This window comes from Crocodylus siamensis, chromosome 8 (assembly GCF_052110815.1).
Source record: "Crocodylus siamensis isolate JL-2025a chromosome 8, ASM5211081v1, whole genome shotgun sequence".
In the NCBI taxonomy this organism is placed as follows: domain Eukaryota; kingdom Metazoa; phylum Chordata; order Crocodylia; family Crocodylidae; genus Crocodylus; species Crocodylus siamensis.
The window spans coordinates 28884459-28910179 of NC_143402.1; the positions used below are offsets into that span (position 1 = coordinate 28884459).

At 37.2% G+C, this 25721-nt stretch overlaps 1 protein-coding gene across 1 annotated transcript in view; it reads left to right on the forward strand.

The window, feature by feature from the left end:
• KLHL4 (kelch like family member 4) overlaps window positions 1-21249 on the forward strand; it is a 94733-nt gene extending 73484 nt beyond the window's left edge. The window contains exons 6-11 of the mRNA XM_090060634.1: window positions 1231-1417; window positions 6545-6769; window positions 10027-10189; window positions 13808-14020; window positions 16207-16378; window positions 18785-21249. Of these exons, the coding sequence (XP_089916760.1) occupies window positions 1231-1417; window positions 6545-6769; window positions 10027-10189; window positions 13808-14020; window positions 16207-16378; window positions 18785-18844 (1020 nt within the window). The 3' untranslated portion in view covers window positions 18845-21249. The remainder of the gene's footprint in view (window positions 1-1230; window positions 1418-6544; window positions 6770-10026; window positions 10190-13807; window positions 14021-16206; window positions 16379-18784) is intronic.
• Window positions 21250-25721: the final 4472 nt, after the last annotated feature.

The window sequence follows — 25721 nt, forward strand, 5'->3', positions numbered from 1 at the left end:
ACAGTCCAGTGTTCTCTGCACTGCAAAGGCACGGCACCCAAGCATGTGCTGCACCAAGTTTTTTTTTTCCATGGGTTTTTTTGACCACTGGTTATCTAGGGGTCAAAAAAAACTGTGGGGAAAAAAAATGGAGCAATGCATGCTTGGCTGGCGTGCACTCCTAAAAATCGGAGCTTGACTACCTGGAGTTGGCAGAATCACCACAGATGCAGCCCCAGGAAGTGCACAGGACCCCAGGTAAGGCTGCTGAGGCTGTGCTGGCCCCATCCTCCCCTACCCCATGGGAGGCAAATTGTCATGCACCAAAGCACTCGGCACGGGTGTTCCCTGGGGACAAGTAGTGACAGCACAGGGTTCACTGCCGCTACTTGTACCTGGGGAATCAAATGTCCATGCACATTTGAACATGCCTGTGGAGGTGCCTCTGGTGTTACTCATTGCTTAGATTGAAACAGATACATCATCAACATGACAATTAGAGATGGACATACAGTTCTGAAGCAAACTGACATTCTGTGGCAGCTTGATATTTGTACTGTGAGATTTTGTTTTTGTTGAGATGTGTACATGAAATATATATATGGAGAAATATGTCTTGCAATGCGATATGCAATGCCTTATGAAGTTGTTACTTCACATTGTCTTACATTGTTTATAACTCAAATATTTTCTTCTCTGGTTTGCTCTAAACTTCCTAATTGGTCAGAATCATAGATTTTTTTTTCTTCTTATCCAATGTGTTTTTAGAATTTGAGTGGAACCACAAATCACTCTGGTCTGGACTATTTGGAATGTATGTGGTGACAGAAAGAGTGCAAGGTTTTATTGTTACATATTAACTATTACTCTGGCATATATTTGATTTTAAACTTATATAAACATACTGGCTATTAGTATAATGCATAGACATTTTTGCATTAATATAAAAGCATGTGTTAAAACCATGCTACTATTTGTGTTCAAGTCTCTCTGCTGATTTCAATCAGAGTAAGACTGAGCTCATAGTTTTAACCTGATCATAATGCATAAATAAAAATATAATCTTTGAAGAATTTATTTTCTTGTATTTGCAATATTTTATGTCAGGTAATCTATTTGGACTAAGACAAAGTTAAAATGAGAGATGGGCCCCAGTTGAGGGTTAGGATTTGTAATTTTGTTTCAGTTATCAAGCTGCATCTTCCCTTTTAAAACTTGGGTGCATATAGATCAATACTTGTCTTTGCTCAGTTACTAGCAGATCTAGAAAACAGTCCCATGTTTGTGGATGACCTTGAGTGTCAAAAACTTCTAATGGAAGCTATGAAGTATCATCTGCTACCAGAAAGGAGATCCATGATGCAGAGTCCCCGAACTAAACCTAGAAAGTCTACAGTGGGTTCACTTTATGCTGTGGGAGGCATGGATGCTACTAAAGGCAAGTATGGAGGTTTGTTTGGCTACCTTATGAGCATGACAATGCATGGAGATTATATAACATTAGGAATTTATGTAACTATTTTAAGCTTTTTATTAAAGACAATGGAAGATAAGGATGGTAAGAATTAAAAAAAAATCCATTTGTCACATTCTGCCTTCTAACAGGAAGAGTGACTGAGCAGGACATAAGCTCTAGACACTGCCTAAAAGAAGGGATCTAAAGGAGTGTCTCATTCTCCAATCCCCCTCCTGCAACCCATACCTTCCTACAATATCTGCCAACTACAGGGAGAGCAGTGCAGCCACTGCTGTGTAGGAGTGCGAGTGAGTGAGAAGCATTCTGTGAAATGTAGTTTATGGTGCTGGGAGAGATGTCACCTGCTTTTTTTCTGCCCAAAATTGGTGTTCTTTTGGCTACTCAACATGCATGTCAGCAGCAAAAAGAGAAAATGACATCTTCCTCAACAGCAAACTCCCCTCATCACTGCTCCAATACCATGTGCTGCTGCTGTTGCTTTGCTGACCCCTCTGTCAGAGTTGAAGCTGCTGCAGCTGCTGCATGGGGAGGTATGTGGGGGGAAGAGAAGGTAGAGAATAGGGGAATGGCCTGGGTACAGTACTGGCCAATAATGCCTATGACCGTACCTCAGTGGGGAATTTACTTCTCAAAGTCTGGGCTTTAGATGCAGTTCACTGAGCATGCAAACATTTAGGGTTTTTGAATTTGGCTGCAAAAAGTCACAAAAAAATTATGGTATTTTCTGTTTGGAAAAAGCTTGGAAGATTTGAGACTTCAATTCCAGCCAAAAGGTTGAAATATGTAAAGGAAAAAGTATAACTCAACAATAATACATTTCTGCAACAGTTTGTTATAGGTCTGGTTCCAAAAAAATATGTACATCTTCTAAATATAAACAATCTTTAATTACTGATTAATAATAAACTATTATTGAATCCCCAGTTAGACTTATTCTATTTTTTTTGATCTTGCAACAAAATTTCACAGTTTTCAAGACTGAAAGAAAATAGAATTTATAGTTGGAGACTGACTGTTACAGCTGTTATTTCATGGCTAATAATTTTGATTGTCATAGCTGAAGTAGTTTTCAATCACAATGCCAGACAGATGAGCAAGAAACCCAGGTTGCAGGTTGTCCTTTTTGGATTACTATAAACTGTACATTGAAATGTCATTTCATAGCATTATGAAAGGAAACATTTTTAACCCCCCCAAAAAGTTCCAAGTGCAGGTTCATGAAAACTTACATCACTTTGAAAACAGAGAAGTTAATATAGTAAGAAACACAGTAACCCAGGGTTGGGCAATTATTTGGGCCAGAGGGCCAGTTAGGGAGTTTGGATCAGCTGTTTAAGGCTGGGTCAGCGTCATCCCCACCCCGATCAGGTCAGCACCCCCACTGCCCACGAGCCAGCTACAGCACACCAAAACTTTCTAAATATCCGAGGACCCCCATGATCAGGACACTCAGCTGAGGGATGAGATGGAGCTGTGGGTGGGTAGGAAGCAGCATGTGGGAGTTGGACAGGAGGATGGGGCCAGTGCCAGGATCGTAGGGCAATGACAGTGTGGGGCTGGGGCTAGGACAGGGAAGGGGGAAGACCCATAAGGGGGGCAGAGTACACACACTGGCAGAGGCAGCAGAAGGAGCTGCCACTGCTGGGGCTACTGCAAAGCAGAGTCTGTCCACTATGCCACCCCAGCCCTGCTGCATGCCTGGGGGTAGCAGTACCGGCCGTATGTGCCACAGCCTAGGCTGTCCCCTACACTCGGGCTGGTTGGGGCTGAGGGACCTGCCATGGGCAGGACAAATTCCTTTTGCAGGACAGATCCAGCCTTCAAGGTGCATTTTGCCTACCCCTGGTTTAACCTCACACTTGCTGTATGCATGAGTCTGGAAATACGATTATTCTAAAATGTTATGGGGTTACTTTACAGAACTCTTGTTCCTGAGAAAATAAGAAACAAGACAGAATGTTATAAGTAGTTTCAAGTCTAGTAACTCATTAGATATTACTGCAGTTTGCTGTATGAGTTGAATATTAATAGCATTTCAATACAGTTACCCATTCTATTTTTAGGTTAAAAGAGTGTTAAATAAGATAGGACTGTACCTCACTTCCTCATCATGTATGTATGACAGCCAATGTTAACAATAGTAAGCAAAATGTTTAATAAGATTGATGTGTACCTCCTGAAGTGCCTGGAATAGTTGTCACCCTACTATTTCTTAAATGTGGAACACAGATGTTGACACATCACTAGCATCTAAACTAAAATGTAACTTCTATGGCTGTAGCAAGAAAATTTGTTTATTATCTGCTACCAAGAATTGGAAGTTTATTTTACAAACTGGTTTTCCATTAAAAAAAAAAGTTCCAGTTTATTTTCCAAGTAGAGGCTATAAAAAGAAAGGACTTTTCAATGAAATGTGCACTTCCCGTTAGTGACTTTTCACTTATTACCTTGGAAAAGAGCCATTTGTTTGAACTTTTGCCTTTTGATATTTAGGAAGAACAGCATTTCCTCACCTCCCACTCTCTTAGTGCCATTCTTTACCACACCCAGAGCTGATGCTGAATTTGTAAATTTAAGTCAACACCCAAATAATCATTGTAAAGTGCAACAACAGCACTGGAGGCAGGAGGAGGGTAGTATTAACTACCTTCATAGCAAGCACACCCTTATGTAATAGAGAGTAAGAATGCTAGGAAAGCATGTTAGTTCTTCTCTCAGATGATATCTTGAAGCCAAGTCATTATGTGAAATAGATCAAAGAATAATCAAAACTGTTCTGGGCTGCATTATTCTAAAGTAGTAGTTCTATTCCTTGGTTTTATACTCCAGGCAATGCCTTGGAAACTGCCTGCTCTTAGTTTTCACTAATTTTTTGACTCCAGAAAAATAGCAAAGCAATTCTGTTGTGAAGAATTCAGAAGCACTACAGAAGTTCTGATGGTTTCTAATGTGACAGATTCCTATTTTAAATCTCTGGGTTTCTCTTGCAAACCACGTTTGCACACCTAACAGTGCTAACTTTGCATGGGACCCCATGGGACCCTTGGAAGGATCTCAAACCCATGGCACCCTGATTGAGAATCACTGCTCTAAAGTGTTTACGTATCTGAATCTCACTAGAGTTGAATGGATTCTGGGACCCTGTCTCCCTTAGGCTCCTTTCCAACACATGCAATTTGTTTCAGCTGTTTTTTTATGTTAGTATGCTGGATATTTATTTCAATCTCTTACTATAATAAGAGCTGGGAGCAAAAACTAGCTTGTTTTGATTATAAAGAGCATAGGGAGTATTCAGAAGAAGGAATAGTAGACAAAAGAACAAAATGGATAAAACAATGAAAAGAATAATCCAAAGGATTGGTAACTGAGGACATGAGGAGGAAAAAGGAGAAAGGAATACTATTAAGAAGTAAGAAAGGGATGATGTTGCAAGTTAAAAGAGGGGGCAAGTCAAAATACAGAAAGGTGAAAAGATATTTTAAAATACAGCTTTCAAAGTCTTGGTTATTTTAGTTTCACAGATCCCACAGCATCTTGGAATAAGATTTTCCGAACAGGCTCTGGTAGAAAGTCCTTCTTTTTAAAATGTTTTGTAAGGATTATTTTTAACAATACCTAGATTTTGAAAGGCAAATAGATCAGAACAGTTGCTATTTGTTTTTTAAATGTAATGGAAGATCCAGGACAGACTGTATTTGAGAGATCAGTATGCAGCAAATACTAATCTTTCTCTTTCTTCCCCTTACCATTCTGGCAGCAAACCCTAATTGCAAGTTTGGTGGCAATTTATATTCACCAATCAAAATTATCAGTTTTTACAAACTCCTATTGGGGGTAGACAGGAGCCCAGTTCTAATTTTCTCCTTTGGTTGTCCTTGTGAGCCTATGAATGAAACCTACCAGTCTTGTCAAAGGTACGTTACAGCTTGTTATAGGTGTGATTAACAATTGCTCCTTGACTACTTTGGCTATGGGCCAGTAGCTTTCGTGCTGTACTAAATCAGCACGTAGAGCAGCAGCAACAACAGCTGCTGGGTAACAGGAGCCATTGCTTTGAAAGGTGCCAATTCTGAGTGGCAGGGAGTCAAAGTCTTACCAATAGTAGGAAGCCTGCAGTAATAGCATTATTAAAAACTCAGTGTAAAAAGAAAAAATAAGTGAGAATATGGCTTGCATGTTATAGCAGTCTTGCAAGGCCATAAGAGCATAGCAGCATAATCAGTAGCATAACCACTACGTGCTTCTTCAAAACTTAACCCCCTGATTGCCTACATTTTAAAAAAGTATCAAACCCTACTGTGAATGGATACTCACACATTTTCTAAATGGCAGAGCTCTAGTTCCAGTTTTTGTATGCTTGTAATATTTGAAGCACAAATATTAAAAAGCACCACAGTGTTCTGATCTATCTGTCTATCTATCTATCTATCTATCTATCTATGGAAATCAAGAAAATATTTTATGGCAATTAAATAACTATGAACATAATAAGCCTGAAGAACTTCTAAAGATTACAAAGTGTTTACAAGCAATTCTGTATTTCCTAGCACTCAGTTTACACTTACAGATGGCCTATATATGTGTTAATATTATATCAATGCAACAATATATGACAATAGTATATTAATTTGATTTAATGCAATTTACTAAGATTTAACAGCAGCAGCCTAAGTATTACAGGCATTGGTTATAAGAATCAGTGAGCACATCTACATGAGTCACTTTGAGTGCAAAAGACTAATTCTACTCCACATTAGCATGGTAGGCAAAACCTAGGCTAACGCGCTAAGGCCCAGTAAATTTAGTCTATTGTGCATTAGAATCACAAAAAGACCATTTGTGCTAATGTGCAGTAGCACTGATTATGGCACATTAAGTTAGTACCTGTAATTACAGGCACTAAACTTAATGCTCCATAATTACAGTGCATTAATGATTGTGTACACGTACCCACTGGCCATCTTTTTCAATGTTTTTCAATTTAATAAAGTTTCTGTTCTTTTGGGATGGACAATCTACTAAATAGTATATATTAATGCACTATGCCCTCATCTATTCAGAGTTTCAAAGTGATTATGCTTTTAACAGGAACCACAACAATTGAGAAATATGATCTTAGGACAAACAGTTGGGAACAAATTGGTACCATGAATGGTAGACGGCTACAGTTTGGAGTAGCAGTAATTGACAACAAGCTTTACATTGTGGGAGGACGAGATGGTCTGAAAACCTCTAATACAGTTGAATGTTTCAACCCAATTACTAAAGTTTGGACTATAATGCCTCCAATGTCAACACACAGACATGGCTTAGGTAAGAGTTACGGTTTCTTTGTAATGTATAGCTCGTACCATATTCAAATCAATGCAAAAGTCAATTGACACATTTTTATAGTACCCAAAATTATAAGCATTGTTTATAAGGGATATTTTTGAGAGCTAACCAGTTTCCTATTGTGTTAAATGTTTTCCTTAATTGTTTCCATATCACCCAATTTGCACTAAAATTTTGCGAAAGAATATACATATTTCAAAATAAAAAATCAGTAGGAAATTCTAGAATCCCATGTGGCATTAAAGGAACCAATTTGGAATATCTCCCATTCCTTATTCAACTCCTACATGTACCATTGAATTCAGTTAGGGCTTCAAGTGATTAGTAACTAATTATGATTAATAAAATATTTTTTTTTATGGTTTAGTAGACCTAACTGGACCTACTTTAGATAGTGCCTTTAATATACCCACTGCATTGCTCCTTTTAATTTATTTAAATGAATATTCTACTACTTTATCTATTGTGCCATTCTGACAAAAATCTATACAACTCTGATATAACTTAATATCTTTGGGCCTTCATTCCCCTGTAAGTCCTCATATGCAGTTAATAAAGAATGTATTAAATAATCAGTAAACATCTAAATGTATACTCCCATTTTAGAACAATGAGACGGAGAAAAATTTAAGTTTGAGAGGACAGTATAAGTAGGGTTTAAAACACCAGAAAATCTCTCTCTCTGGATTGATTTGTACCATGCTTCTTAAGAAATGGACAGCTTGCTTGTGTTTTGGTAAAAACAGAAACATTGTAGGAAATCTGGGATGTGTTCAAGAAGAGGTGGGTTATTTTTAATGCAATAAAAATTAAAAGCTACCAAGCTCATATTATAAGCACTCCAGGTTTTTATGGCATGTATTACTTTTATGCCAAGCACTCTGTATTGACATGACACCTTTGGGTTCTTTCCAAGTTTGTCAAAATAATAAAAGCAAAGAGTGGTATTAAAGACCATGAGGGTTATCATTCTCATATTAGGGGTTACATTCTTATCTCAAGGAAGTCAATGGGAACATTATTATTATTCAATGGGGCAAAATATTAAATGTTAAAATCCTGTTGTCCAAGGACAAGAGCCATTGTGGATACAAATTAGTATAAAGTGCTGGATTGCTATTTAAAGTATAATTTTAGTCAATTTGGTAATTTAATTGAGTTACAGATGCTGTTTGATTAATAAAAAACTAGTATAAATGAATGTTTATTTTTCTTTTATACATACAATACCCAGTAGTATGTGTGAAAGTTAAGAACTTTTGAACCCTTGTATAAACTAATTAGGGAAATGTGACAGGGTTAATTTAATATTTGCTTTCACCCTGGGATTATTGCCCAGGAAAACTTTAATTCAGTTGTTTGTAGGCTGATAATGTTAGTGAAGTTAAGGAATCAGGTTAACTAAAAGCAGGCTAAGTCTGAAAGTGCAGAAGAAAAAAAAAAGTTGTAAAGACACTGTAAAGTTTAGAAGTCTTCTGTCCTTGATAAGAAAACAAAAAACAAATAAAAAGACAAAAAGCACCAGAAGTGTTTTAAGCATAGCATGTTGGTTTTTTTTGTTTTTTTTTCCCGAGATCCAGGCAAAAGTTTGTACAATTAGCACACAGAAATTAACTCCAGCACAGTTCATGCCAGAGTTTATTTCTCCCAGGCACAGCATTTGCCTACCTATGTCCCCAGGCCAGCAGCACACTGAGCTGAGGCAGAGGGCTTGAGGTCAGCTTGCCAGCCTCGGACTCAACTTGGCTCAATGTGCTGTGGAGGGGTTGTCTGGGACACAGAGGTGCTGCAGTGCAGGGCTAGCTGACGGGCAGCTCCTGCACTGTAGCACCTTCATGTCCCAGTCAGCCCCATTCGCCATCTACATGAGCATTTTGACATAGTCTGCTCTGCCGTAGGATAGTGCTTGTCCTGGACAGTAGTATTCTACAGGAGTTAATTAATTTACTGTGCCCCAATATGCATGTACGTGAGGATAGTGACACTAATACAAAGCTAATTAGTCAGCTCCAGAGAAAAGCGCCCATGTAGATGCAGCTACTGATGGAAAATATGACAGGCCAAGTAGCTTAATAAATAATTCGCAGAGTATAAAAAGGGGTTTTCATTTGAGATCTTTCCATCTTGAGGTGGATGAACTGCCTAATTAACTACTTTGTCAGGGTGGTAATTTACTTTTTATGATTTTTTAATTGTTAAGTTTGCGATAAACATACAGAATTTTTACCTCAGTATTGATAATTATCTAACTGAGGGCTTTTTTTTAACTGTCAGCTCCTGCTAAGCCTTTCGTATTCTAAACAGAGTCAATTTTTATCTTGTCTCATTCCAATGAAACCTGGTAAGATTGTAATAGTGCAAATTATTAAAAGGAAGAGGGAAGTTATTGGAATGACAACAACACAACTGCCACAAGTTAGGTTCCTCAACCCACATCAGCCTGATTTGCTAGGCTATTTTGCATTTGAAGCTCTATTAGCTTTTGTGCAATTTATATGGAGTGAGCGCTTATGAAAAATCTTAAATTGGTATGTTATATTTGGGCCTGCAAATATGGATTTAGAAAAATAATTTTAGCAGCAGATTGAAATTCTTTCTTCCTTTCTTTCTCTTTTTTTAAATTTTTGCTTTGGTTATTATACGTAGCAAAATAAAATCCAAAAAAGAACAAAAACAAACAAAAAACCTTCAAAGATTTGTAAGATAACTTATCCCTAAAAGGGGTAAAGCTTCTTTGGTAATTGAGTAAACATTTTCCTGTCCCATAATATGTAGGAGTAATAACATGAGCTTTTTGTAACTTGAAAGCTTATTTATATATACATTAATAAGTATTAACAGCAGCAATATTGCATAAGTCAAAAAAGACCAAAATGGACCAGTCATGGAGACAGGAATCCTCAGAGTTATAGTTGTTTTCCCCCTGAGAATTTGCTGAAAGGTAGTGTTTTTCCCAGAACTATAGAAATGCAGTACTTTCATTGAGTATCCTGCGCAGATGATTTTCATTCTGCTCAGTGACATATCAGCTTTAATACAGATGTGCTTAATTGAAGTTGTATTTGTGTGAGGAATTTTTTAAGGCAAATGAAAAGTCATAAGTAACTTTTAAAGACATAAGTAATTTTAAAGTCATAGGTACTTATGAAAAGTCTTAAGTAATTTTTAAAGGCAAATGAAACTGGCCTTTGGCTATCAGGTATCAGACTAAATTTTATCCCTAATTTTTTTCTAAGGTGTAGCAATGCTTGAAGGACCAATGTATGCAGTTGGAGGCCATGATGGATGGAGTTATCTCAATACAGTAGAAAGATGGGATCCACAGGCACGGCAGTGGAATTATGTTGCTAGCATGTCAACTCCTAGAAGCACAGTAGGGGTTGCAGCATTAAATAGCAAGTAGGTAAAAACAAAAAGATTAACCCCTTATTTTGTTTTCTGGTATTTTCTTCTTATAAATGTTCCTTTAATGAGTAAATTATGTTTTAAAGGTGTTTTGCTTATTTATAATTACAATAATTTGAGAATGATTTTACAGTCAATTTAGAAGTTAGCATTTTAACACTCATTTTAGACTTTTCATCTATTAGCTTTTTAAAGAAAGTTTCCATTTCCACGTTAAAATCAACAAAAGTCTGCTATTACAACATCTATAAACCCCTCCCCCTGCAAATTGACAGTAATCCCTATCCACCAAAAAAAGGTCTCTCTCACACACACACACACACACTGCAGCTGTGGCAAGTCCCAAATAAAAAGAAGAACAAGGAACAAAGGAAATATATTGTATACAAAGAAAGCGAAGGAAAAGTTTTATGTATCAAATTTGAAATAACTACTATCCCTAGAGTTTCTAATCCTAGCAGGGGTTTATTCTGCCCCTTTCTCATTTAACATAGACAAATTAAATTCCATGGGATGTTAGACATGGATCTTTCAAATAAAATATGGTATGTGCACTCTCCAGAGGTAGTATCTAATGAAGTGGTCTGTAGTCTTGCTGAATGAGCTAGTCTTTATGGATGCCTATACACGTGCTCCGGGGGGGAGCAGTTGCATTTGAATTAGAGCTACTCTCGGGATCTGCTCTAATTAAAATGCTGGAAGTGTCCCATGTATTCAGTGTCCTGCATTTCAAAATTGCAGTGCTTTAACTAAAGCTTGTCAAACAAGCTTTAGTTAAAGCACCCCTGCCACCATTTTGGAATGTGGGATGCTGAATATATAAGATGCTGCTGCATGCTGGAGCATTCTGATTGGACACTTCAGCAGACCCAAATCAAATCTGCTCTGGCACATTCTAATCAGAATGTGTCAGGAGACAAATAAGAGTGCCTTAAGGTGCCAGTCTGCCTTGCCTCCTGCCTGACTTCAAACTGACATGGCTAATTATCTCTCTCCAGATATACTAAAATTCTCAAGAGCTTTGCATGGAACTAGAATTTTTATCTAGGCATTTTAAACTAAAATTGTCATTCTTCCCACTCTTACACACTAATTTCTTTGGTATTCTATTCCAAAAATGTCTACATTTCACTACAGAGTGAATATCACATTGGTACAGGACAGGGTCATTTTTACTTTCATTTTTCCTTCTCCGTCATATCTGAGATTGGATGGACATAGGAAATCTTGTCTTAGACAGAGCTGTTGGAGTCAGTGTACCATCTTATCTAACTCTAACAATCCTCCAACCATGATTGTTTGAGGGGTATATATGAGCTCAAATGGGGTATGGACAGATGATCTTACCAATATCATGTTTTACAATACTATTTCATGCTGCCAAGCTAATTTATGTGGATCTAAATTCAACTGAGTTATGACCCATGGATGCGTTACATCCACCCATGGGAGAACAAAGCTCCTAAATGCCTTTATCCCTACAGATATTAAGTTTCTTCACACGATTTAAGTTACAGTGCTTAGACATTGAACAAATTTAATGCATATATTTACACAAAAAATTAGAGTAACAGAACTATTTGAGTTCCCATTCTCTTACAGAGGAAAGACCTTGCAAACATCCTTAATATAAACTTCACCAGAAGCTCCTCAGAATGTCTTCCAGAATGATATGCAGGAAATTGCTTTGTTGAAGAGGAAATTCATCCTAATGTAGCTAAGCCCTTGAGCACTCCTGAAATAGGCTGCCTGTTTTCATGAGCTCTAAATTTAAATTATGTCTGTTAGTTTTGTGAGGTAATCTACTGCACAACAGGGAATAGGGTGAGATCATGTTTGCTTTGATTTCTTCCATTGCAGCTTACCAAAAGTCTTCCATGTAGTATTTTTCCTTTTCCGACATTTCCCTAGACCTGTATTTTTGACCATCAGGTTTCTTATCTCAGCAAAAAACATTTTGCATTTTGGTAGGAAGCTATTTTGCCCAAGGAATTACTATAAACACTACCAATGTATAATATAGGATACTCGGCCTTTTCCTTGGAGAAGTAAGGCACATCTTACACTTATTTTTAAACTATGTCTACTGTGGTTTTTAGCATATAGTCTTGTGTTGTGTTATAAAGGGTCTCTCAGAGGGAGAGGGGATGGATCCTAGAATCTCTCTGTATATATGTAATATATATGTGTATCTCTATATTAGATATATACATGTTGTCCACAAGAATTATAAAAAGGTGAGATTTATCCAATGCACCAATTAAAAACCAAACAAACCAAAAACCAAACCATAGCTGTGTAAATGCCAATCAAAGTGCACCCCAAAAACAATCTACCGCCAACACCTATCCATTAAATGTTGGATTTCATTAAATGTTCATCTTCTGTTTCAACCATAACTAATGCCGCTTTCACTTGCCAGGGAACTAGATCTTGATCTAGCTCCTATTTAGTAGCAACCTCATGCAAGGTTCAAGTTATTAGTATAAACAAGTTGCCAATATAAGCAAGGCAAACTGTTTCCAAAATAATATAATAAACTTATGCAGTCTTTGGAATACAGATGCAATTTGACAGGTGTTCTCCAATGAGAAAATATACAGATGTACTCTGTACCAGCTATAGTGTTCAGGCTCTCAGCAAGTAGCATTGCTACCTGTCCAATCTGGAAGTGAAAAGGGCACAAATAACTGACAGGTTTCACATAAAAAAAACCCTTACATGAGCTATATTGAGCTCATATGCCACCACAACTGCCTCAAATCAGTCAAAGATCTATAAGGGCTTGAGGACTTATGAAGAAGCTCATGAACAAACAATTTAAAAAATGTGTTCATTCGTGGGACAAGCACCATTTCCAACATAGGTGCCTAATCAGGATTAACCTTCAGGTTACTTTGATTCAGGTCCTAACATTATGCAGGCACTGGAAAGACAGGCAGCTATTAACATTAAGCAGAAATGAGCATGTCACTCACACAGAATAATGATACATTAGTATAAACTGCCTTACTGTTTGCCCAATAGTATCACAACATGTTGAACAGAATGGATGACACAGCTGGTTCCTGAAAAATCATCAGCCTTAGGGTCTTTCAAGCCCAAGCAGCGAGATAAGGGTGGGTCAAAAATGTTGTTCATATAATATTTGGTTCGTTAAAAAATCTTTTAAATATTAAAGCATAGTAAATCTGTTTAACAAATGCTGCATTTAAAATGTCAAACAGCTACAAGCAAAAATGTTACTTGATGGAAACAGTACTGGTATTTTCCCCTTACCCCAGACTACCTGTTTCCTGTTTTGTTTTTTTAAGGTTGTGTTCCATGAATAGCTCACTTACAAAGAAGGATTTTTAATTTTCCTTTCTTTTTTTTTTTTTTTACTGCTTAAAATATTTACATTACTGAAAAGGTAACCTTCCCTCCTTATGTCTTAGGATAGTAATTAGGCAAAAAGAATTACATGGTATAATTGTTAGATACCAAATTTCAGTAATTTCTAGCATTTTAAAGCATTTTAAATGAGACTAACCAAATAAAATTCCTCTTAAAATAATGCAAGCAGTTGTGTATGTTAACAGTTCTGGTTTATCCTCATGTGGGTTATTATAGGTTATATGCTGTTGGTGGACGGGATGGCAGTTCCTGCTTAAAATCCATAGAATGTTTTGATCCTCACACTAACAAGTGGAGTATGTGTGCTCCAATGTCTAAGAGAAGAGGAGGTGTTGGTGTTGCAACATACAATGGATTTTTATATGCAGTGGGAGGTCATGATGCACCTGCTTCCAACCACTGTTCTCGACTTTCCGATTGTGTGGAAAGGTAAGGATGTTTTTATCTTCTATGGAAACAGAAGTATAAATTTGCTTATGTTGCAAAGGAAACTTCTTAACTAAAAACATTACATTTGCGAAGTGTGTTCCAAATGTTAAGTACATTTTAGAAAAATGTAAGTCTCTGCTGTAGCTAGTTAGAAGTAAGAGATTTTAAAACCAGGCAGGGTAGTCTAACTTACATGTCATAAGGTCTAGATATTGGCATGTGTTTTACAAAGATAAGGAAATAATTGAGATTGTGAAAAGGTCCAACAGTCATCTCAGTTATGTATTTATTAAGCAGAATAAAACACTATAGATTAATTTAATTGGAATTGCTTGAAGGTTGAGGGTCATGTAAAAAAAACCTTGAACAGACCCTGGAAGGTTTGGTTTGTGTACCGAAGAAGTGATTAAACATACCAATTTGAACAATTAATAGATGTGTTTTTTCTGGAAGGCAAATCGAGTGCCTTGCGTTATGATGAAACTCCTAATTTACTTGTATAAGATTCAACAAAGATCTAGTTAATTTGTTTTAAAAAACAAAAAAGAAAAGCAAAGAAAAAGTTTTAGAAATATATTAATTAAAAAAGATCATAATTTACAGTAGTGAGAACAATTGATGTTTCAGTTCTCTGAATGTTCAAAAAAATGAAAAATATGTTTTAGATGTTTAAACTAAAACTTTCAATAAATTTGTTTCATGTTATATGAATTATTGTTTTGACATAAAATCATTTGTATTTTGAGTTCCTTTTAATATTTTTCAAAAATTTTTTTTCAGACCAAAAGGTAATTTTAAGTGAAGTAATATAATTTGAAAAATGTCAAAATTAAATATTTCTACTTTTAGATTTTCTTCCCTTCTCTTGCAGCATGAATAATATGATGAAAGCAATATTAACTCAAATGAACCAAAATTAATTACAATTTTTCATTGAAGATATAATTTTTGTCAAAGAAAAGATTTAACCCAATATATTTTCCTGCTCCACTCACCTTATGCTTTCCCTAATTAAGTATTTTTCAAAAATACATTTTATTCCTATGCAGGATCCTAACCAGTTCCTATGCACCTTTAAAGTTCCACTTGAAACCCTCAGTCCTATATTCGTTGTAGCTATACATGAAGGACAGTAAAGACAGAAGGATAGTTGTTGGACGTAAATACATTTCTTGGAAAAAACTTTCCAAATTAGTTCTTATTAAGCAAAGGTAGATTTATGTAAGAATCAGTGAAAATAATTTCCATAAGAAGTACTGATAAAATATGCAAACAGTGTCTCAGAAAAATGCAAACACCATTATTATTTAAGAATAATAATATTGTTTTGTTTGCTGCTGCCCCTTATCATGGTAATGTGTGGTATGAGCTCAGAAGATAAGAGTACATTTATTCTCTGGGGAAAGAGTGCGACATCCTGTTTGACAATGACTCATCTGGCTATTTAATAAGCCCTGTTGGCAGAATGTGTAGACACTACTGTTGTAGTCTTCTGCAGTGTTGCTTTAGGAAAGGCAAGTGAAACATGGATGAACATACAAATAGTTATGGGGCTTGTTATTGTTAAATTCTACTTTCAGTCATCTTGATCTCCTAACTTCAGTGGAATGCATTCAGATTTAGAGCAGGTTAACTTCAGGATACTGTCTTGATTTATTGTGCTGTGGCCAACAGGGAACTGAAAAGGTAAAGTTTTTCCACATATTAAATCTTGCTAAAGGTCACTAATAATTACACAAGATAAGTTTTACTCATGCAATGAAATTTATTTTAAATGTAGCTTTGGCATAATACAGTGCAGGCAACTAAGTTATGAGCAAAGGGATAAAGCTATACCTTCAAATCTACAGCCATTTATATCATTAAATAAATGTTGCAATACTGTTGGTTAATACTTTGTTCATATTCAGATTGCATTACAAGAATTAAATTTATTTAAGCTGAAAGGAGACTAGAACTATGGCCATAAAATGGGAATATATATTTAATGTGCTTAAAGAGTCCTCTAGTGGTTAAACACAATATTTAATCATGTTATTTCTACTGCTCTACATGAATGTAGACAGAACAGATGAACAATATCACACTTGAAATTAACCTGAGTTATTTAGATTTTAAAATTGTGGTAATCCTGACTTGCTTCACTCTAATTATTATTTTTTCATTATTGTCATAAAATATTGTAGATATGATCCTAAAACAGATGCCTGGACCACAGTAGCACCTTTAAGCGTTCCAAGAGATGCTGTTGGTATCTGTCCTCTCGGGGACAGGCTGTATGCAGTAGGGGGCTACGATGGCCATACTTATCTGGACACAGTGGAGTCATATGATGCACAAAACAATGAATGGACAGAGGTAACTTCATATAAATAAATTAAAAGCTGAGCACTAAATTAATTAGTCACAAGGAAAAAAGAGAAATTACATTAAAAATAGAACAATAAGTCTCACTTTTTCTGTAATGTATCAAGACACTCTACTATCCTGATTTTGTTAGTATAGAGTGTTGGTTATAGCAATATAACCTTATATCTTTAAAATCACTAGCTAATTCTCAGATAAAACTGACATTAGGATGGTGTTAAGGTGGTGTGTGTGTATGAATAATTTAGAGTATAAAACATTAAATACTTTAATTATCCCCAAAACAGCTGTTATGAGATCACAAATTTCAGAAGTATTGACATTAAAATAAAATAAAGCAGGTTAAGCTATGGTACAGCACCCTCATCAAAGTTGCCATTGCTTTGGAAGTATGTCATGCCATAACTTAATGAATATTAGTATTTGTGGTCCCAGATCAGATAAAAACTGATTTTTAAAGACAAATTGAACACATTTCAAAGACACTTGTCCCTTTGTTTCTAAAGGTGTCCAAGATATTCTTGTATGTTAAACAAAAAAGGTTAACTCATTTTCTTTTTCAGTTTCAATATTAAAAATAAGTTATCATTGGCCCTGGGTTCTAGACAAACTTATGGCTACCTTTGCCACATCATACGTTCCACTGAACATAAAGGATTATTATTGAGATCAATCTGATCAACATTAAACAAAACAATCCAATTTCAATGTAGACTTTGCAGAGACTGACTGGTAAGGTGCCACATTAAGTGTTTGGTGACATTGTAATTTACTGCTAAGTTGTCTTAGACAACTACATGTTACGTATGTCTGCTATACAACATTATGAAATCCTAACTTCCTGTAGTCTAAAAGATTTTGGGACCTACAACAACAATGAAGTCCTGATTAAATGTGACTATATAAGGAGAAATGTTATCCACTAAATATTATTTTCTCCTTATATGTTAGTTACTGTTGAAGTGCAACTAAAGCTGACAATGTAGTGCTCATTCACAATGTAGTGCTTTCTGTCTCAAAATAAATTATAAGGGAATCCATCCAATTTCATGGATTTTTTTCAGAATGACCAAAAAGCTGCAATTGTCTTGAATTCTGTATTGTTCTGCCTCATATGTATATTAGTTACCACTACCCTCTACTGGAAGGATTTTTAAGCCTGCTCAATTTTTTCACTATTGTTTTCTAGAGCAGTGATCCTCAACCAGGGTGCTGCAGCAAAGAACTCAGAAAGAATTGCTCTATTACTTTTCTTTAGTCAAAAAACAAGTGAAAACTGTGAGCTGGCATTTTCTGAGGAGTGCCAGTGAAAGGTTAAGAACTGCTGTTCTATACCAGCAGATGTTATGTTAAGGCTAAGTACAGACATTCAAAAAATCCTTGGTGGAAGCTCTCAATCACACTTTACTTAAAGTGCTGTAAGATAGAGCAGGAATGAACTAGGCAGATATTCACCATTTGGTGTGTGTTGGGGGCTCATTTACTGCCTGCAATGGCCAGGGCCAGCGGGCAGGGGGCATGCCCATATGCCTCCCAGGAGGCTGCTGGAGTAGCTCCTCTCCCCAGCTCCGCACCCCCAACCAGATAGTGACTATCAGCAGCAGCAGGGGAAGGGGGGAGAAGGGAGCCCCTTCTGCTGCAAGCCCCCCCCCCCCCAGCTTCTTGGCTAGGGTCTCAGGAGTGGGGGAGGAGAAGCAAGCCAGGTCTGTGTGGCAGGGGGCCTCTCTTCTCCCTCACCCCCACTTCTTGAAAGCTGCATTCAGGAGTTGCAGCTCAGGGCTGCCTGGCCTGGCGTTTTGCTATGCCGTGAACTGGGCCCTGTGGGGAAAGAAACCCCCCTTCCATACAGCTTGCTGTATGGGGTTTCACAGTTGGGGGTGGGACAAGACTGGGATTGGCCAGTTCTGCCCACCATGGGTGGGGCGTATTCCCTCCCCAACCCCAGTTCTTGGCATAGCAAAAAGCTGGGTGGGGCACAGCCCTGTGCTACAGCTCCTTGCTGCAGCTGTCAAGAAGCTAGGGTGGAGGGGTTGGGATATGGAGCCCCCCTGGCATGTGGAGCCAAGCCATGGCAACTTCAGTTGAAGTTTGGGCCCACTCTCCCTCCCTCGCCTGGAGGGCGGGGGTAGTTTTACCTGTGTTCTGGCTGGTGGTCTGCAATTTGCTGGGCTAGCCACTTCCAGTCCACAGTGTGTCCCACAAACTCAGGAGACACCAGTCACCCCTGCAAAAAATCATGCTAGTAGCAAATATCTCATGAGTCTTAGAAAGACACACTTTAATTAATTTCCATCTGCTAGAAAAACATTGCTTTTAGAGAAAGTAAACTACTTGGCTTTATACCTGTGAATCATAGTTTATATAAAGTTAACTAAACAAAATGTTTCTTACATTTAGGAAGTCCCTGTCAATATTGGAAGAGCTGGTGCCTGTGTTGTTGTAGTGAAGTTGCCGTGATGGATACTTCTGGTGAAATAAAACTTGAGTACAGTTCCGTGAAACTGTGACAAGAGAAGAAGAAACAAGTTCCAGAATGCAATAAAAACGATATACATTTCAGCAGTCCTCCACTGTAGGGAAGACTCAGTTCTAAGCCATTATATGGTTTGAGCACAAAAATTTACTTTCTCTGCTCTGCAAAGTCAGAGGTTTTTGAAAAATATGACTCAGTATTTTGTTACACAATACACATTCGTACAATAATATCTTTAAATAGTTTGTGTCCACTATGGAAGTTTACTTGTTATTTATAAAATGCAATAGCAGCTACGGTAATCATGTGTCCCTGAACAAGTGTCAATATACATTGTTTTCCTTTCAATATCAGGAGCAATGATGACATTAAAATTATAAGCTTATTTACTATAAAGTAAATGAAAAGCAAATAATACAACACATAAAAATCTTCCTTCAACAGATAACTGCGTAAAAGAAAGTATCTTTAACAGCTATTCACTGGCAACAGAAAATCAGTAGCTGGAACTTCATATTTAAATTCAGAAATAAGATTAATTAGTAAAATATTTAAATTTGTCATATAAACAAATTCCGAGCAGCATAGAATTTGTTCTTTTTGCAATTGCATTCCCTCCTGCCCCCAAATTTTATCCTGATCCTCTCTATGCATTTGTAGGACTGGAAATATATCCATCTGAGAAACATATTAAATTAAATTCTGTAAGTCAAATTTAAAATATATTGAGTTCAAACAGTAGCACTGCGACACTATTGCTTTATTTTTTTAGCAGATACTAAAGGACATCTCATTTATTGCTACTCTAACTTTTATTCACTAAAAATTGATGATTTGACAATGCATTGATAAGTGCTATTATTATGCTGATCACAATGTGTCAGATTATTCACTGAATAATATTTGCCTACTAACCATCTGTCAGAAAGTGTTAAATGAATTTGGCATTTCTTGCAATAATCACCATGCATTAGACTTTATCACCAGTAAAATGATGGTAAAATTACATTCATAACTTACAAAATGGAAAATGTATATCATATTGATATGACAATCTATGACCTCAGCTGAAGAATGCCAGCTTCCTCCAATGTACAGTATAAATATTAGAGTCCAGGAACATGTGTACTGTGTAACAGTATGTACCATTGAAATAAGCATGTTTACATTTTATCTAAAACTATGTAGAATGCTACAAAACAAGATTAACTTCAGTGACAGAATCACTTGAAAAACAGCACATAATTAGCATGCATGCCTTTTCTTCTGTTGTGTGCTAATTTAAGGATATTGGTTTGTTTTTCTCATTTTGATCATGTCATGTACTGGAATTCTATAGTAGAAAATGTAATGTATGTAAAATGTTCTATACTGTAAAACACGTTATTTGGGTAGTGTCTATTTTAGCTTTCAAAATCCATTTATTTCACCATGAAAAAAAGTCAGAGTAAAGTAGTGAAAATGCTCTATGAACAAGTAAAAAATAACTTTTGTGATAGAATGTTGCATTTTCAGAATTCTGCTGTATGCTATTTTAAAACACTTTATACCACAAATTGTGTAGAAAACTTCTAAGAAAGAGAGATCACTGGGATATTTATAAAACGAAGCAAATAAAGGTTTTTAAATTTTAAAATTAATTTACACATTATGTTCATATTGTGGGCATGCTGGATTTAAATAAATTTTACTTTCTCTCCTAAGAAAAACACCATGAAATTCTGGGTTGCATTTAACAAGGGATATGCTTTTTGATTGTTTGTATTTCAAACCATATTGGTTTGCTTTATATCAAGTGTTGCTCAACATATCAAGTTTGCCTTCCCTTTTCTGATGATGTGCTATTACTAGAAATGATCAAGTGCTCATTCATATAGCTAAAACATTTCTAAATGGGAGAGAAAATCTAGTTTAACCTTAGTATGTTAGACACAGCTATGAGTTAAATCCATGCTGTCATCCTACTGTATTCTTGAGATACTCTCTCACTCCAGTTTCTGCATGAGGTTCAGATAATAAACTAAGATTATCTTCCTCTTTTTCACCAAGTCCTAGGAACCTCACTCCACTATTCTTTTCTGCCTCTGAGTACTAAGATGCAATACAAAAATGATGAACTTCATTGAGGCGTTCCTAAGAGCTTCCAGGCTCTCTCCAGCAGACTTGTCTGATTCACTTGCCTACGTGCTGTAGGCATAATAACTGAAATGCATGGAATGGCACAATCCAATTTACCAGATTTGAACAGCTTTCTTCAAAGCTGTAGTTTCTAAATTGAAATGTAAACCATTTGGGAATAGGGCTAGCCAGATAAAAAACTCTATGACACAAGCCTGAGATTTTGGTATTAAGATTTTTTAACATATGAGAAACTGAAGCACATATTTGAAGTTGGAATACGATATAATAAAATTGACTTTGTAAAGGTCAATGCCCTTAGTCCAGCCTGCAGTTTTTGAAGTCCAGAATTTTCCAAAGTGAAGGAAGAATGGGATACTATTGAAAAGAATCATGTGACAGACCACTGTATTAAACAGGGTAATGCATTATGGTGCAGACTGTAGAGGAAAATATGGGCATATTTGGTATCTGTGTAGACTTGCAGGGTAGGGACAGAAACTAAACATAAAGAGGTATCAATTATAAGTATAATGGTACTTTGATTACTATATGAAACTCAAAATTCTGGCTAGTTTCACTCTACTCTCACAAAATTGACTATTCTTCCAGTGGCAAGATGTATGATGCTTCTAACTCTACTTTAGCAGAAGTTATCAGCCCTTTTGTATGTTACTCCAGTTGCACAAAACTGATTTAAACCTTCTCATCTATTAATCCAGGTGGCTTTCATACCTCCAGATTGGACCTACCAAGCCTGATTTTCCCATGCCTAGACTAAAGGCTCTGGGCAAACTCATTTGGAAACTACAATTTTTTGTTAGTTACACTTGAGGCAACATATTGGAGGACCCTAGGGTGAACAGTGACTGAAAGAGTATGAAGGTAATCAAGGCTGAAGGTCCCTGCAGAAATGTCTCTATGTTTAGGGTCTTGGCAAAAAAGCATGCCTAAATTGGGAGTGGCTGAAACAGGGAGTCTCTCAGGAGTCATCTCAGGACTCTCTTCTGGTTCATTAGAAAAGAACTGGGTTGAGGAGGGAATTAAAAACTGCATTAGTAATTAATTTTTCATATCCTCTCTGTTAAAACAGTTCATTTCAAGCCTACAGAGGCCAGTAGTGGTTTACTTTCTGAACACAGAGAAAGAAGGTTGGGAGGAGGTGGAATGGTAAAGCAGAGAACGTATCCCTTCCATTTTCCACCCACAGCAGCTCAAGCCTTATTCTGTCTATATTATTTTGTCTCCCTGCCATCTGCCTTCATCATTTCATGTGATTCCTGCCAGAAATTTGTACTGTTCAGCATTTAAAAGCCAAGGAAAAATGTGGGGAACCAATGAAATGCATCTGCTTCTGCTATAAGGTCTCCCATTTAGCATTTGCCTACATCAAAACCCCTGAAATCCCTCTCAACTTCATGCATCTCTCCCTGGCATATCTACTCACCTCTGCTTGCCCCCATACACATGCCATCCTCCCTGTTAACTACAGCCTATGTTGAGCACATATGAAGAAAATGTGGTAGTACACCTATAGTTTCATACTTTCATAGTTGTTAGGGGCTGGAAGGGACCTGACAGATCATTGGGTCCAGCCTGCCCTGGGCACCCAGGCAGGAAAGACTACTGGGATCAGATGACCCCAGCAAGATGGGTTTCAAGATGTTTTTTGAAGATTGCAAATAGTCCATGCATCCCTGTATCTAGAGTCTTAAAAAGTACTAAAGCACTGTATGTTGACATTCAGATTTTCCAACACTAGGGCTCTTTCTCAGTCCCTTTCTCCAGCTATCCCCATTCTGCACTATTTTTTAAGGTCTTCACTGTTTATTCTCTGCCCTAGGCAGGTCACAGGGAGCAAGCCCTTAACTGCTTCTCTACTACTCTCCCAGGTCTCAACATTCTTTAATAGTGGAGTCATCCCCTAGGAATATCCTTTCAGACCCCAAATTAGCTCCCTTTTCCTATTTCTTCTTTCTCTGTTTAATAGTACCAAATCCAACCACAACCATTTAATTAGGTACAGTTGAGAAGCACCAGTTCTATCAGAAGTGAATAGAAACACTGTCTTTAAAGAGACCATGCCGCCTGTGTGCTTCCTGAACATACTATGTTCCACACATAATGTTAAAGAAGTAAAGCTGCAGTCTGCTGGAGCACAGTAATTACTAGGACTGTGTGAAGCTTTGGTCACTGATTCAAATCAATGATGATTTAGCCCAATTCAGCAGCTGAATCTCAAAATCCAAAATGAATCAGAAAACCCTTTAATCTCTCTGAATCAAATTGAGACCCTCCAAATCGATTCAGAGAGATTCAGAGAGAGAAATGATTCGGACATAGACACAACTTTAAATGTTTTTTTCTACGTACCTCAAGGTACCAGGCAGCTATTGAATGCTGAAATGGTGGGGTGGATGGTGCGTCCCATGGGAGCAAGGAGGGGGGGCATTCCAGCACACTTGGCGGTGGATCCAGAAGTGGACCAGAAGCACTTCTAGTCCACTTTCAGGTCTGCTGCAGAGCACTCGGAGGACCCTCCCACTGCCTCCTGGGTCTGGGGGTGAACCTGGGGTTCGACCATGGCTAATTACTGGTCCATAAGGTGTGTGTGGGGGGATGTCCCCTGCATGCTTGGTGGCAGACCCAGAAGTGGATCGGAAGTACTCCCAGTCTACTTCCAAGTCCACCACTGACCATGCGGGGGGCCCCCCACACTCCTGTGGGATGCTCCATATGTCCCACCATCTCAGTGTTTACAAACCATGCCTGATACCTCCAGGTATGTAGAAAAAACATTTAAAGCTGTGTCTATGGCCGAATTGCTGATTTCCTGAATCAGCATTTAATCTTCAGATTCAGATACAGCCGAATTGAATTGGGACAGTGCTCCGAATCAACTAATCAAATCACTATTCCCCAAATTGGGCTGAATCCAAATCAAATATGGCCCACTTTGCACACCCCTAGTACAGAGTTATTAAGTTAGTGCTACCAATGATGAAACCCTAGAAAAGGAAACATGCATTATTCCTCTACAATTCCTGATGTAATAGTGAGTATAATAATAATAATAAAAAAAATCACTGGACATTTTGATGTGTCAAAATTCATTTTCACTAATATTTGAAAATGCATCTGATATTTAAATAACTTCAGACTTTTTTGAGGGGGAATTTCTTTAAACTGTTTACATTTTCATGGAAAAAATCAGATTTGTCAAAATGATGTTTTCTGATGGAGAGCTATTTTAATGAAAAATTTCCAACCAGGTACTGGTACTGAATGGACTTATATTTAAACTCCACAAACCTCTTTCTGCCTAATGTTTCAAATGTCTAAATTTTTTAATAGTTCTAATGATAAAAATATAGACAGCCCCTTCTTTAAAGGTTTTCAGAAATATAATAGCCTCAAACTGTAAGCCATATTTTACCCCAGCTATATGGAAGCATGTGTGAGAGCTTGTTGGAAAAAGAAAACATAAACATAGTTTTGAGCATATTTTAAAGCAATAAGACTAGATTTTAAAAATGCTGAAGAAAACTGGCATTACACCAGATTATGCGTGGCTGGGTCTTGGGCCACTTGGGGATCAAGTTGCAGACCTTGGTAAGGATGGGTGAACAGCATCCAGGGGACAAACCAGGTCAGGGAGCTGAGGGAGGAATCTAAAAGCCAGGAACAGAGCGAGCTGTCATGGATCAAGTTTTGGCTTGTTGCCCTTGTGCTTTCTGTTCCTTTTCAGGGATTTATACATGGGAAATGGAGAGTTTGCTGACACCACATGGCCACTTTGGTGATAGGTTGTAGGCAGAAAGTTAGGCCTTGCTGGAGGCTTTATGCCAGTCTTGACCAGCCAGGCAGGAGGGTGGGGAGATCACCTTGAGGATGGCAGGCTGGGATGAGCAGCTGTACTGGACAGGACAATGCCCCAGTGACCTGATGCTTGTGGGCCACTGAAATGAACAGACACTTTAAGAATGAAATCAATCTGTTCTGCTTGAGTATCAATTTATTTTTAGAATAATTATTTTTAGGGTGGATCAATGAAGGTGTCTCCTGGAAGCCTAGGAGTAAAAAGGGTATCCAAAAAAGGGGAAGTGGGATGAAATTTCAATTAATATACTAAAAAACTCCATACCAACAACAAAAACCATGTTAGAAAGAAAGTATTAACTATTTTTGCATACTGATTACCTTTGCATTTAAGATTAAAGATGACATTTCTTTTTTTGTTGTTCCAGAAATATTTGTAAGTATCTGATATAACCCAGGTAAACCCAAGGGTGTGCCTATTCTGAATAGGATGGGATGGGTAGGCAGGAAGGGGTGCTATCAGAGGGATGCCAGAATTTCAAGCAGATCCCTTTTTCCTCTATACAGTTAGCCTAAGCCCAAAGTTCTTAATTATATACAATTTATTGAGTTATAATATACATAAACATAAAACTAAATATCATATGTATATATTTACATAGTGAACATTAACCAATAACCAAGGTCAAACCCTAAATAACACTATTTACAACAACATAATACAACATTCAATTACAAAATATAAGGTGAAAATATGAACAATCTTAATAACATCTATTCCTTAATATAGCAAGAGACAGTCCTTCTTCCAATGGAGCCTTCGGTGGGGGTGTCCAGAAAGCACCAGGGGCCCCTCTCCTTAGGGCCTTGACTAGGTGAGGAACTGCTCACCCGGCCCCTTCTCTGGGTTTGTCTGCCCCAAAC